Source organism: Anas acuta, chromosome 4 (genome assembly GCF_963932015.1).
Source record: "Anas acuta chromosome 4, bAnaAcu1.1, whole genome shotgun sequence".
Classification (NCBI taxonomy): Eukaryota; Metazoa; Chordata; class Aves; order Anseriformes; family Anatidae; genus Anas; species Anas acuta.
In genome coordinates this window covers 15,455,959-15,470,726 of record NC_088982.1, presented here as the reverse complement: position 1 = coordinate 15,470,726, position 14,768 = coordinate 15,455,959, and the positions used below count along the sequence as shown (strand labels likewise).

Below are 14,768 nucleotides of genomic sequence, written 5' to 3'. Positions count from 1 at the left end.
ACAAAGAATATGCTTATATTAAAAAAAATGAATATAAAATAGTGTCAAGGAAATACAGTGCAATGAAAAGTTAATATACAGCATTTAGCAATTACACTGTGCAAATTTATATAGAGCAGTCCTTTCTGTTACAGTAACTTAAATGCTCCAGGCATCTTAAACAACACAAGTCATGAACCTGAAAATGACGAGTTTCACATAATGTCTATACTGTAGGTAAAGAAAATGACTGTTGTTAAATATGTACGTTAAAAGCAATAATTGGGGAGGTTCCTGATAACTAAATCAAACAATTATATCCTTCTGATCACATTAAAATAAATGAAGCTGATCTTCTGTAGTCTTTCATTTATTTGACATTTCATATTCACTTTCTCACTACAGGGATAGCAAGACCTAGAGTACTTTCTTACCACTTTATCCAGGCTGACTTCTGTTTTTCTTTCTCTGATGTTTTTCAAACGCCTTGGTCGTGGACTGTGGTCATCTTGAGATAAAGTGACTTCTGCTTTTGACTAGGCAAACAAAAAAATAATGCTTAACTGTAACATAAATGTAATAGGACCAAAGCTACAGTTAAGTCCCAGGAACTCAACATTTTATGCGTGCTTGTATTAAGGACAGAATCTTTTAACTATGTAATCAGCTTAAGTGCTTTTACAGTCCTAGATGTTAATACCCCTTATTAAACTGCACAGTTAACTTAATAGCAAATCAATTGATTTCAAAACAGCATGGTAAATTTTTTTGACAAAAACAAACATCTTGTCATGATTTTAAATTTTTCTTTTAAAAAAAGATAAATTTTATAGTAAATTACAACTGAAATGTAAACTTTAGGAAAATACAGCGTGAGAAAGACACTTGAAAATAACTGTACTCGTGAACTGAATTCTGGCATTAGAATTAAAAAAGCAAATATCCCAATCAGGTACACACAGCACCAGGAAAGCAAAATCAAGCTGTCGGTACTTCTAAGAGTCAAGTCAAACGAACAGTACTTTTGAAGGACTCTCACCCTTGCTGCTTTTATTTTTTCTCTCATTCGCTCCCGGACAGAACGTTCTGCAAAGCCTGCCCTTGATGTAGATGGAGCAGGCGGCAAGCCTGAAACAGAGAAAACACAGCAACATGGTTAAATTGTACTGTAAAAGAAACTTAATTATGTAAAATAAGACTATCCCACACAGAATCCCACATCCTAAGAGAATGCATGAGGAACTGTGAAGGAATCAAGTGTTTTTTTTTTCCTCTTTCCTTTTTTGCACAGTTTGAACTTAACATACTATTATTTAAATGCCTTTAGTTGCAGTGGATCTGGCTTTCACAATAAACTCTGAACCACCGTAAGTAATGCACACACATTTTTTTGCTATTAAAATAGAAAAATAATTACCTGGCCTTTAACAAGCACTTAGAGCTTCCAGACAGTGTGCTCAGGTGGCCAAGACGGCCAAAAGCATCCTGGCTTGTATCAGAAACAGTGTGACCAGCATGGCTAGGGAGGTGATCGTCCCCCTGTACTCGGCTCTGGTGAGGCCGCACCTCGAGTACTGTGTTCAGTTTTGGGCCCCTCGCTACAAGAAGGACATCGAGTGCTTGAGCGGGTCCAGAGAAGGGCGACGAAGCTGGTGAGGGGCCTGGAGAACAAGTCCTACGAGGAGCGGCTGAGGGAGCTGGGCTTGTTCAGCCTGGAGAAAAGGAGGCTCAGGGGCGACCTTACCGCTCTCTACAGATACCTTAAAGGAGGCCGTAGTGAGGTGAGGGTTGGCCTGTTCTCCCACGTGCCTGGTGACAGGACGAGGGGGAATGGGCTTAAGTTGCGCCAGGGGTATTTTAGGTTAGATGTTAGGAAGAACTTCTTTACTGAAAGGGTTGTTAGGCACTGGAACAGGCTGTCCAGGGAGGTGGTGGAGTCACCATCCCTGAAAGTCTTTCAAAGACGTTTAGATGTAGAGCTTAGGGATATGGTTTAGTGGGGACCGTTAGTGTTAGGTTAGAGGTTGGACTCAATGATCTTGAGGTCTCTTCCAACCTAGAAATTCTGTGATTCAGACCAAATTTTGAGTGGTGATGTGCAGTAAGTCCTGATACAGGTATGACTGTAAGAGTACTTACAAACTTGCTTCCTTTTCCAGTTTAGGGCTATCTGCTTTTTGTGGTGACAAACTATTAACTTCACCAGTGGCATTTTTGTGCTATCGTTCTAGCACAACCAAGAGAATGAGGTGAATTTTACCCAGCCCCACATATGACTGACAGCATCAACTAACCTTCACTAAAAACCATTTCACACACAAGCTACTTGCAGCTTTGCTGGTGCCATCCTTGAATCAACAGATCACCAGCTCTCCATGCAAAGGAACACGCTGTCCCCAGCTGCAGCAAGTCAAGAAAGGAGGCTACATGGATGAATGAGCTGACCCCAGGAATAAAAAGTTAACATACAGGAGCTGGAAGCAGTCACAGGTGACTGGAGAGGACCATAGCACTGTCCAAGCACACAGGGTTTAGAAAAGCCAAAACCCACCTGGACTTGAATGGATATGATGTGCAACAAGATGAGAGCTTTTACAGGTGTATTAGTAGCAAAAGGAAGACTAAGAAAATCAGAGACCCACCTCTGGATGGGGCCGAGGACATAGTGACAGGGGCCACAGTGAAAAAGAAACCCAAGTAATCAGTGCCTTCTTTATCTCAGCTTTACTGATAAGATTTGCCACCAGGAATACCAGGCTCCAGAGACCTGCAGAAAAGTCTGAAATTTACCCTTCGTAGAGGAAGATCAACTAAGGCCACATTTAAACAAACTGGGTGTACGCAAATCCATGGAATGTAAAGGGATGCTCCCATCAGTGCCAAAGGAGCTGGCTGACGTCACCTCAAGGCCACTCTCAATTAAAAGACTACAGTGATTCAGGGAGGTTCCTGAGGACTGGAGCAAACATCACTCCTGTCTTCAGGAAGAATACAAGCTGGTCAGCCTCACCTTAATGCCCAAGAAACAAATAATCCTGAAAAACATTGCAAAATGTATTAAGGACAAGAGGATAGTTGGGAGTCATCAGTATGGATTTATGAAGGGAAAAAACAACCAGACAAAACACCTTACACCTGACCAACACAACAGCTGTCTACAGTGAGATAACTGGGTTAGTTGATGAAGGAAAAAAATCAGTGGATGTTGTTTATCTTGACTTTTGACTTCTGTTTCCTCTAACACCCTTAGTAGTGCTAAGCCCAGCTGGAGGCCATCACCGGAGGGATATACCCCAGGGGATGATTTAAAACAACCCAACAAAATCACAACCCAACTTCCATTCCCAAGAACTCATTGAAACCCTGCATCCTTTAGGATCAAGTATTCTCTACTGATCCTGTGAAATCTACAAAATTGAGTTTTAAATGACTGGCATACATTTAGATTTTTGCATAGTAGCTACCCAGGTTGGGACGCTAACCTGGGATTGTGTGGTCATGGACAAGGACAACTACTGCTTGTTGCAGCCTTTAAATTGGTGTTCCCAAAAAGCCCAGGCTTTCTTTTTTTCCAAAATTAAAAGTGAATGAGAACTCATATTTAATATTCAGAGTTATCATGATCTCCTTCTCATTTGTTGGATTGATGGCATTCCTTCCCCTTATATCCCAAATTCTATCAGATTATGATTTCTTCAGGTAGATTCAAACAAATAACGGTAGCATGACCTCATACGCTATTGCATTCCCCAATTCCAAAATAAAACGGATGAAAATTATCCAATTGTTCACAAAGAAGCTACAGCACTGGGGGCAAAAACGTAAAGGAGCGGATACATACAACCTACCTTCCTCTCATAAATTGAAATAAAAAACATTGTGTGTATTATGAGTGAGATTGTACATATAAGTAAATGGCAAAACTTCCTCCAGTTTTATGTATTAAACACAATTACATTTGTATTCTGCATAGTACTGTGAGTTGGTACCTATCTTTCTTCTACTGGATTGCATGATCATTGTAAAAGAGTCAAGTTTATCCTCTTTACAAAAGCTTCCAGAAAAAAATTATCTGAAAACATAGTTTTATAAACACCTAGGAGCTTAGAAAGCAATCAGTTGGAATCTTTTCTTATTCAAAGACCTAACTAGTTGTCTCCCCATCTGCACAGATCTCTTCAGTCTCACTGGAGTCCTGGAGCTCACCTGGAAATTCTCATGAGCTTGCTGAAACACTATTGCATGTATCAGCTATGCAACTTTTTAAAAATAAATGCTTTATATCCCTTCTCATACATGGAATACTCAGATTTCATTTTGATTTCTTTTCTTTAGAACTTGTCTAAGTGACGTTTATTTCCAGAAGGAGCTGTATTGTTCCACATAGGACACATTGGCTCTTTTTACTGGAAAAACTGCAAGATATTTAGCAGGAGAAAACCAGCTCTCTTCACATTTGTGTTTTGCAGTGCATGGCTTTTTAATTATTTTTAATCTATGACCACATGACATTCTAAGCAAATAAGTTTTTCTAGTTATCTCTGCTTATATAATTCTAACACTTGTCAGCTCCTTGAGCCAAGCACTGATTTGTTCTTTGTCCTTAGGAAAGAACACTGTTTGCCAAGGTCTAAGTAAAGGGTGATTTCAGGCTTATATAAGGCATTAAATTCATGAAAAGGAGATAAAACAGCAGAGGCTAAGGGCTTAGGAATGGTAATGTCACACAACATACATCACATTGCAGCTGATTTGATGTGATTCTGAGAGCTTTACTGGTGGCAGAAAACACTGTATTTGGAACATACAACTTAAGCGTTTAGAGGCTAGCAACTATACCAGAGTGCAATCTGATTTCTAGGATGACCACTAGGATAATTTCTAGGATAATCCACTGTCATTTAGAAATGAAAAATATTAAGACCAAACCATGCTATCACTGATTCTACTTAGAAACATCAATGGGCTTAGGTGTATCCTGATCTTTTCAAATCACACAATTTACTGCCTGTATCTGTACAAAGCTTTCATTGTATCTGGAAACTTTCAAAAGAAAGGAAAAAGCACAAAGTAAGTATCAGTAGCATAAGACCAAGAGAAAAGAAAGCATCCAATGTCCATTTCCTTACTAAGAGGAATACTAAAGAAAAATTAGTAAGCACTCAGCAGAGATGCTAAGAGACGACACAGGAAAGCCTGCCTGAATTTTACCTTTTCTAAGAAGGAATGCAGTACCAGTAAAAACAGGATGAGAACTAAGAACAGAAAAGATCTATACAGATATTCATTAGATTCAGCTAACTGAAACTCATCATTCCAGGGCATCCAACGGAGTGGCTGAAGTAACATCAGAGCAGTCGGTGATTCTGAGAAATGATGGAGAATGGGCAAGTTCCAAAACCCTGGGCAACTGCCTTTTCTTAAAAAGGGGGAGATAGAAAGAACCACAGAAGCAAGCACAGGTCAATCTAATTTCAATTCTCCTAATAAATACAAATCCTATTTGTAAACGTTTAAAAGTCAGCAATAAACAACAGCAGGCCCAGTTTAGCCAAGTTTTCAAGATCTGTCAAGCCAATTTAATGTTCTTCAGCATGTATTTCACACAGACTGTTAGTAGTCTAGAAAAGGTATAAGCTTCTGACCAAGTACTACAGGAAGTGTCTCTCATTAGGAAATATTTTGATGAAATTACAGGAAGGGATAGAAAAAAAAGAAAGCATGCAAGTCACTGGAAAACGACATTTAGAAACATAAGTAACAGTTAATACATTCAAAACAGATACTGTGTAGGTATTTTCAGGCTCTGCCTTAATCTAATAGCTTTACAATACTTATTAATGGTTTGAATGATGATATAATGTATATCCGTGTACAAAATGTGCAAGCAAAGCCTATCAGAAGTCACATTTGGAGAAAGGCTAAGTTTGAAGAGTTTTTGGAATAGAGGAAAAAAATGCATTTCTAACTAATTCAAGCTCGCAAAAGGTCACTGCACACAGAACAGCACCGTGGGCCTGCTGGAGATGGAAATGATGAACTTCAATTGCTATGAGGAAGGTGGTTACACATTGGAAAAGGCTTTTAATTTCTGGGATCTTCTAGCATTGGACTAGTCCCTGAAGTCAGCCATTCAGTCTTCATCAGTGCAAGCTTTTAAGTTAAAAAACAAAACAAAACAAACAAAAAAAAGGGTATCAAGATTTAAATTGAGTCGAACCTACTTTAGGGAAGAAGATAGACTAAGTTGCTTTTTGATTTCCCTTCTATGACTTTTTTCCTGTCATTGTTTTCCGTACAGTTGCTGTGTGAAAACATTCTACTTGACTGGAACATTCAATTTCATTCCAATTTTCTGAAAACTAGAGAACAGATAAGTATCTGCTTTCAATCTTCTGGAATACTCAACAATTCCTTGTAAATGTTTCCAGACAAGCAGAGTGAAAGCAAACTGCGTAAACATGCAAAATTAGCGCAGAAAATCTTCCATCACTTTAAGCACCTCCAGAATCGATGCTCAGTATGCTGAAGAATTTTTTATGAATGAATTAATTCCTTGTGACATAGGAATGACGCTTTCTATATATAATGAAAAACATATTAAAGCTTTAATAGTTGTGGTAGAATTAATTCAATGCATCAATTACTGTGGGATCCTGTCATTACTTGAAAAGAAGGACCACTTAATTATTTTTTTGCTGCTTTACTTCTCTTCTGTTTATGCAGCCAAGTAATTTATGCTTAACTTCAAGATATATATACGGAGTAGAAGACAAGAGACATCCCTGAGAGCACAACTTTGCAGGATCACCCCTTCAGGCCTGTATAAAAGCAGCTCACACCACATTTTATGTGGGAAGCATCATTATCCCGCAATGTCTCTGTAGTTTACTTCAGGCAGACACAATGAGATATCTGGATAGCTAAAATGAAATTAAGCAGAACTGAGAACCTACAAACATCATCTAATAAATTTGTCCCTCAATTTCCCCTGAACCTGGTTTCTGCACTTATGCACACCCTAAACTGCTGCAAGCATCCTGACACCCACCCCATACCTGAACGGGATGCAGAAGCCAGGCATGAGGTAAAGCACACAGACCAATACTTATGCCATGACCAAGCACCAGTGGTACCTAAAATAGGGAATGACAACTTCCACCATGGGTGCTAGAAACACCTTTGTGTTTTTCATGGAAACTGCAACACTGTACTTGTTCTGGCATCTCACTGTAGTAAGTATCAGATGCAGGCTTTTTCTTAAAAAATAAATAAATAAAAATCTTTTTTTGCAATTCTTATTTGTTATTCTGACTGACACAGTGCCAAATCTTTGGATTTATGTAAGGTCTAGAAGCATCTAAGCACACACGTATAGCTATCAAAGGAAAACAGTACTGTTCTGCTATCAGAGTGCATAAAAAAGGGTAAAGACTGACTGAGCCTGACTGAATACTTGAAGACTAATGGGGAAAAGCAACATCTGCTGTGATTATGAAGCGAAGAAATAGCTAATGGATGTGTTTCAGGATAAGCTTGCCATACTGGTACCAGAATAAGAAAGTGAACACAACGTGGCATGAGAGAAACCAAGCATTTGAGGGACATCACAAACTGAAAATGCCAAAAATGTTACCTACTTCCCACTTGTATTTAAGTAGTTCTCTTTTAATAGGTGCGTGCATGTGTCTGTATGTATTTTTCACACCACATATTTGTTGTGAACAATGAACTAATACAGTGACGACCATTAGAAATTAAAGAGGCATAGGAATGGAGGCAATGTATTAGCACAGCTACTAAAACAAAACCCAAGCATGCTAGCTATGCAGAACTTCTTTACTGAAAGAGTTGTGAGGCATTGGAATGGGCTGCCCAGGGAAGTGGTTGAGTCACCATCCCTGGAAGTCTTTAAAAGACATTTAGATGTAGAGCTTAGTGATATGGTTTAGTGGAGGACTGGTTAGTTAGGTCAGAGGTTGGACTCGATGATCTTGAGGTCTCTTCCAACCTAGACGATTCTGTGGTTCAAAAGTTTTGTATATACAAAATTGTATATATTGCTCTTTTCTCAAAGCACTGCCTCACTGCCCTATTTATCCTTGGGAAGGGAGCTGCTGCGAAGGAAACCAGCCCTCACTAGAGGGTGTCTCCTGATTTCCCCGTGAGATCCCCTCTGAAAGGTGCTGGAGTCAGCCAAGCATGTATCACTCCGGAGCACGAGCAGGCACAGTAAAGCTCGAAAAAAAAGGAAAAGAAAGGCACAGAGATCTTGTGAGCACTGGGATCATCTCTAAATTGTGGATGTCGAGAAAAAAAAAGCAGTGTTTTGAGAAAACGAGCTTATGGACGATACAAATTTCGCTTGGATTCTGGTGAAAACCCGAGGATGGTTATACCCAGGCGTGTTTGGGGTTTAGTGCCCGTTTAACCCTACAAATTCGCTCTTTTTCGCCCGGCGCAGGTGAGCCCCCGGAGCCGCTCAGCTGGGCCAGCAACCTCCTTCCCCCTAAACGTGCCGCTAGGCCTCTGCTTCCGACACCACACCCCCAGTAGCAAACCCACACCCAGATTTCCCCCAAAAATGATAGTTTTGGGCAAAACCAGCCGGCATTTAGCTGCCAGGACCTCGCTCACTGCGCCCCCCCCCCCCTCCTTCCCCTCAGGTCCCGCCCCCCGCCATGACTCCCGCCCCCTCAGGCGGGCCCCGCCCCTTGGGGCACTCACTGCGCGGCGGCCGCGGGGAGGCGGCGGCGGGCGGCGGTTCCGCCATGCGGGGCCGGTTTCGTTCCTCCGCCCGGGGGGGCTCTGGCAGCCGGGGAGGGTCCAGGGGGCTCCAGGCAGGGCTCCGGGGGTGGCAGGGCGGAGGAGAGGCGAGGCAGGGCCCGAATTGAGAGTGGCGGGAGGGAGCGCGGATGCGCAGTGCTGCCCGCGGGGCTGTGCGCGCGTGCGCGGTGCTGCTGAGGGGGGGTTGTGAGGGGGCTGCCGTTGGGTGCGCGGCTCCGGTCCTGGCGCGTGAAGCGATGGCTCCTCGCGGTTCAAACACCGCTTCTGAAGGAGTTCTGCAGGTGGAAGAGGGGGCAGCTGTGTTTTCCTAAGCTACTCGAGTCGAGCTGTTTTAGCTAGGAATTCGGAGATAATGTAATCGGGTAACCCACCTCAAAGTAAAATAGAATTAAAAAATATTAAAAGTCCATACTTAACAACATATGGTATCTGCATGCTATGTATTTGCACAGAAACAATAACCATGCCCACCTGTGCTATCACAGAATCATTAAGGTTGGAAAAGCCCTCCAAGATCATCTGGTCCAGCCATCCCCCTACCACCACTGTCACCCGCTGAACCATGTCCCCAAGCACCAGGTCCAGCCTTTCCTTGAACACCCCCAGGGACGGAGATGCCACCACCTCCCTGGGCAACCCGTCCCAGTGCCTGACTGCTCTTTCTGAGAAAAAATGTCTTAACCACAGTGCCCATATGGATCTAGGGGATAACAAGGCTACCAGACACTCCAGTTATTTATTACACTTTTCTGTTACACATATAGGAGAAATTTCCATAATTCTGTGAAAAATGACAATGTTTTCTTCTCCACTAAGTGGACACTGACCTCCATGATTATCATTCGGGGCTCCTCACCGAAGTTCATCTGCTCAGAGGCTGGCATCTGGCTGTCACAGGCAACGCAGGAATTACTTTTAGGCAGTTACTGTACGAAGAGAAAGGTTTTAATATGTGCACACTGATCAGGAGATACATCCATGTAACCTTTGCACCCTGAATGCTCAAACAAGATACCCCTTAACGTAGAGTCCTTTTATTATTTTTTATATTGAATGAGTCAAAATATATGTATCTGTTTAATTATTCCATGTAACTGAATGATGTAGGCCAGTACACACTGCATGAAAACTCCCATTGCATTTTAAATACATATATAAATAATCCACCCACAGTCCATAAAGTAAGCATCAAGGTTCGGATCACAAAGACACATTCAATCCCTTTTTTCACTCTCAGTGTTGGCTTTGGTTGGCTGGAATCTACCAAATCACTTCAGCTTTGTTTCTACGATGAGGTTGCAGTATTTGATTACAAATGTTTGGGGAATTTTCAGAGTTATATGACTCATTTCTACTATTACTTCAGGTTCCTGCCTTTCTTTACCTTTAATTGTCAGGACAATAAATGTGTTCCCTACAAAAAGCTTGCACCAACAGTGCTGCACCAGTGCAAAGCACTCGCAACAGCATAATTTGTTCTGGATTTTAAAATTCCTGTGAAGCAATTCACAGGAATAAAACACTTTTCCACACCTTGCTACACCTCCTTTAGCAAGAGCGCTAACTCAGGCCTGCACAAATCATCGTATTTCCCCATCAGCTCTTTGTGCTGGGTAATGGCTCCTGTGTACTTGCCTCAAAGACTGCTTCCAGCTCAGGAAGGAGTGATCTCCACATCCCTCTTTAGCTCTTCGAAGACACCTATTGCAAAAACACAACAAGCAGAGGAGGAATAACTTTGTTATCACCTGCCTAGGATTAGTCCTTACTCTCCCCAAAGGATTTTCAGATTGCTGAACAGCTTCCTCAGGTTGCACAGAGAAGTGAACTTGCCCTAAACAAGTGGTTTTAGACAAACGTGACTGTCTCCCAAACCACCTTTGCATTCCCCTCAGCACCTGTTCCCCAATATCGTGCACTAGCCCTAAGGATGACGTGCCTGGGAACTGCAGCATTTCCTGGCTGCGTGCAAGTTTCATCAAATACCAGCTTCATGACACACACACAAAAAAAAACATGCTGCAGCTTCTTGCAACATTATATTACTCAGCACATAAAAACTCTTTTTCATATTAAACTTTATGTATCACATTTCAACAGTCTTTCCTAAAGGCAAACAAAAATGGAGAGTGCTGGCAACAAACCAAACAGCCCTTATGGCCACTTTCTTTAACAATTTGCTAGCATTTCTTGAAATTAAGTAGTAGAGCAGGCACTAAAACAAGGTAATAAACAACTGAGCGCTAAAGCTCTCCATGAGCTCAGAGGCTGGCTGTTTCCAAAGCACTAAAACCCCAAAACAAACACAGGGAAGTTTCTCCCAACTCCTCTTCACAAAACATATTATGTCAAAAATACATGGGACATCATTTTAAGGGCCTTGGATTCTTAAATTTGTCTCATCCGTGAACACATGCAGAACACAGTGACATTTAAACAGGCTTGAAGGAAAATATTTGTTTCCTACCTGGGCTTTCAGCAGCTTTAGGACTGCAGGCAGCAGCCTCCCCTAGCAACAGGCTGCCCAGGGAGCCTCTGCCTCTGGGTGTTAAAGAGAAAGAGACAGATTCTCCTCTTTAAGCTGCTAAAGCTGTCCTGTAAGATTTTTTATTTATTTATTTTAACAGTTTCTTTTACATAACAGGGAAAGGGAAAGTCGTGAATTATCTGCAGGAAAGATAAGAAGTGATTGCACCTCCTGCAGATAGCAACCTACCCCGAATACTGCAGTGACTCGAGAAAGGAATATCCATTGTATATTCTTGCAGGATCATGAATGGTGATTTCAGATTGAAATACAATAAAGACAGTCACTCTCCCTAACTTTCAGTACTGAACTTTGCTAAATAATCAGATGGATTTCTGTGTACTTCCTCTGTAACTACAGGAGAGGCACAGATGGTCCTTGGGCCATGTAAGACTCAGAGCAGTGAAGTTATATTCCTGACTCCCTCCCTCTGATGACTAAAGAGATATCCTAAACCTCTAATTTAGCCTATATGCCAACATTCAAACAAGTAAAACATTTTTAGATGAATTCCACTCTTAAAAAATCCTCGACATTGGTCACGTAGGAATAAATCCTTTAAGTGAGCCAGTTATTTTCCAGGCTCTGTTTTCCAGTGCATGAAAGTTCTCAGAGTATTAACCAAAGCTATATCGATGGGATGACAATGTATTATCCTTTACAGATGGTCTTTACAAATAACAGAAGCTTCAGCAAACTTCTTAGCATGTAACTTTTGAGAAAAGTAGTGGGAAACAGCACAGTAAAAAATAAAGTGTCACCTCTCAGCAGCTGTAATTTTCAGAAAGGCTTTTTATTTCCTTTTTTTGTTTTGTTTTATGGTTTTGTTTGTTTTGTTTTGTTTTGTTTTGTTTTGTTTTTCACCAGTCCATGAATAGAATAGGCATCAGTTCCGAGTCTGGAGAAGGCAGATTGTGAAACTGCAGTAAGAACACAAACCATAACTTTATTTAAGAAGTTACCATTATACTTTAATACTTCTGTAGCAGAACAGAAGAGGCTGCATTATCAAGGCTGCATTAAGATTGTTCTAGAGACTGCTAGAAGGGAAATACAGCCTTAACCCCTGGCTGGAGAGGCAGCAGAGGGATGACTTATCTGCTTGTTAAATGCTCACAACCAGCTTGTCTGGATAATTGGAATGGCAGAAATCTGTCAGCAATGCTGTCAGTTTGTAGAAATGTGGATTGTCTTATATACAGTTCGTAATTTTTATAGGAACGAGGCAATTTATAGCATTCCTATCAAATCTGAGGAGGTATTTGCTGCTGCACCAAATTGCTGAAAAGTAATTTCGTATGTTAGCATTTGTATCAGTACCTTAAGTACAACCAGAATAAACAACATTGCTGGTACTAAATGGAGTTGTTACTAGACCAATTTATAATTGTTCCCGTATAAACAGCCCCTATAACATCTGAAGGTCTGTTACTGCGGCGTTTTAATAGCTGGAATCACATGAAAAGAGATGGCTGAATTGTTTCCTATTTCTGAACACTGTTATAAAAAGGAGATCATGGGAAGAAGTAAACAGTCACAGAAGATAAAAAGATTGGGAGTATGCATGTTTAATTAAATTAAGAGGAACTATCACGGATGGAAAGCACTGACACGACAACAGCTTTCAAGAACGGGGCAGAAGTGTTACCAGAAGCGAGTTTTCTGGAGGTGACACATAGGGTACACAGTCGCTGGTATCTGCTAAGTCTCATCGTATCTGCGACTGTGGAAATAAGCGATTGGGTGGGTGAGCCTTCGTACAGACTTTTGGCAACGATTCAGGCTGAACATCTTGTTTTGCTAATAAGCCTCTGTCCCAGCAATCTCTCCCAGTCTCAGGAACAGTTGTGCAAACAGCTGAAATGATGGACAAATACGAGCTGCGTTATGGAAGGAGCGTTAGTATCGTACCCTAAAGGAGCAGTGGGGGGCCTCTGCTTAACAGGATGGAAAGCTGCAGGATGTGAAAACACATGTCAGGACAAGACCACACTCACAGGAGAGAGACGAAATTTAAGCCGTATATGTTTTCTGCAGCAGAAAGCAACACATTTGTCTCAGTTGGTGTTGTAAAAACAACTACAAGCCCAGTGTCTTTGAGTGCACTGGACAGCAGATAAGATGATATGAGAAGCTCCCCTTCTGTAGGTGCCGTGCTGTCACCGCTGGGCATCAGCTCTTATTTGGTCAAGGATGGCCTTCGGTGCAGGCAAGGTAGCTCCAAAACTCTGTATCTTACAAGATATGCACAACTTCTACAAAATAAAAGTACTTGTGTCTGTATGATTAGAATAACAATTTCAACTGCTATATGCAGCTCTGCATCGATCTCAATTTCAGAGAGCTTAGAAAGAAGGGAGAACACACTCTGCTCGGCTTAATTATTTTAAACTGATTGCAACTACTCCAGCATGACAGAATTCACAAATAAAATCCCATGAAATTTGTCACACATGGAGGGGAAATCAGTGCTCACTTACCAGAACATCTGCAAGAAGATGGGTAAATGTCGGTGGTGTGGAAAGGAGGAAAGCCTGCTGCTTTGACATCAGCATCAGTGATAGACACACTTTCAGATGATTAAAGAGGTTGTTTTTCAGCCCAGAGTTATAAATTCTTTCCACTGTCTTCCAAACCTAGGAATAACAGTTGATTGAAAGTACAGAATGAAAAAGCGCTGCTGGTAAATTTCCTTCATGCAATTCACTCAGTTCTAGAAATCTCATCTGCTTCTTGCTAAGAGTTCACATTTAAAGCCTCCTGAGAAACATAATTTGTTTGTGTCTTTCAAGAATTCAATATTTCTTGTGCCTTTGTTAACATGACAGAAGCAGGGCTATTATTTGACAGAAACAATTTTTTGAACATGGTGTTATGTCTTATATTGTGTTTAAGATTCTGACAGGTGCTTTAAAGTTCCAACAAATTTGTCATTTATTCATAATTCTTAAAAATCCTTAAATATGTTGAATCTGGGGATGTGTGTGAGTTATTTAGCCCACCTTCAGATACTGTAAAATCTTCTGGAGGGCAGCCAAGTTATTGCAATGGAGGTTGTCCCAGGAGGACCTGGAGCAATACTTTAGGAAAGGTCTGACAGAAGTCATCTGCATCATTTTATGGGTACTTCTATGTTCTTCTCATCAGTCCACTCCTTCCAATTGTGAGGCATATAAATCGCCATATTAAATTACACCAATTCTTTGACTAACAGCAGAAGTCATACCTAGTTTTTGCCATCTCAAAGTTAAATGCTAACCTAAGTTAGTCACATAGTTACGGATAACGTGAAGAGACAGGAACCTCCTGATCTTCTTAAAGCAGGTGTCACATACATCGTCCAAACTGAAATTTACCCCACCTTATTTCTTTGTACTGATGGCAGAAAAGCTAACAACTAATTTAGGCTAGGCAATGAGCTTTTAGAGATTAATGTCAGGTAAGATAAATTTCACACTAATGCCTGCTGCTGCAG

General features: G+C 41.1%; 1 protein-coding gene across 2 annotated transcripts in view; it reads right to left on the bottom strand.

The window, feature by feature from the left end:
• Positions 1–9,705, bottom strand: part of CC2D2A (coiled-coil and C2 domain containing 2A) — a 58,937-nt gene extending 49,232 nt beyond the window's left edge. For both annotated transcript variants that reach the window (XM_068679940.1, XM_068679942.1), the window contains exons 1-4: positions 9,594–9,705; positions 8,707–9,041; positions 1,019–1,107; positions 414–515 (exon numbers count right to left, since the gene is read on the bottom strand). In XM_068679940.1, coding sequence (XP_068536041.1) covers positions 414–515; positions 1,019–1,107; positions 8,707–8,752 — 237 coding nt within the window. In that variant the 5' untranslated portion in view covers positions 8,753–9,041; positions 9,594–9,705. The remainder of the gene's footprint in view (positions 1–413; positions 516–1,018; positions 1,108–8,706; positions 9,042–9,593) is intronic.
• Between the last annotated feature and the right edge of the window lie 5,063 nt (positions 9,706–14,768).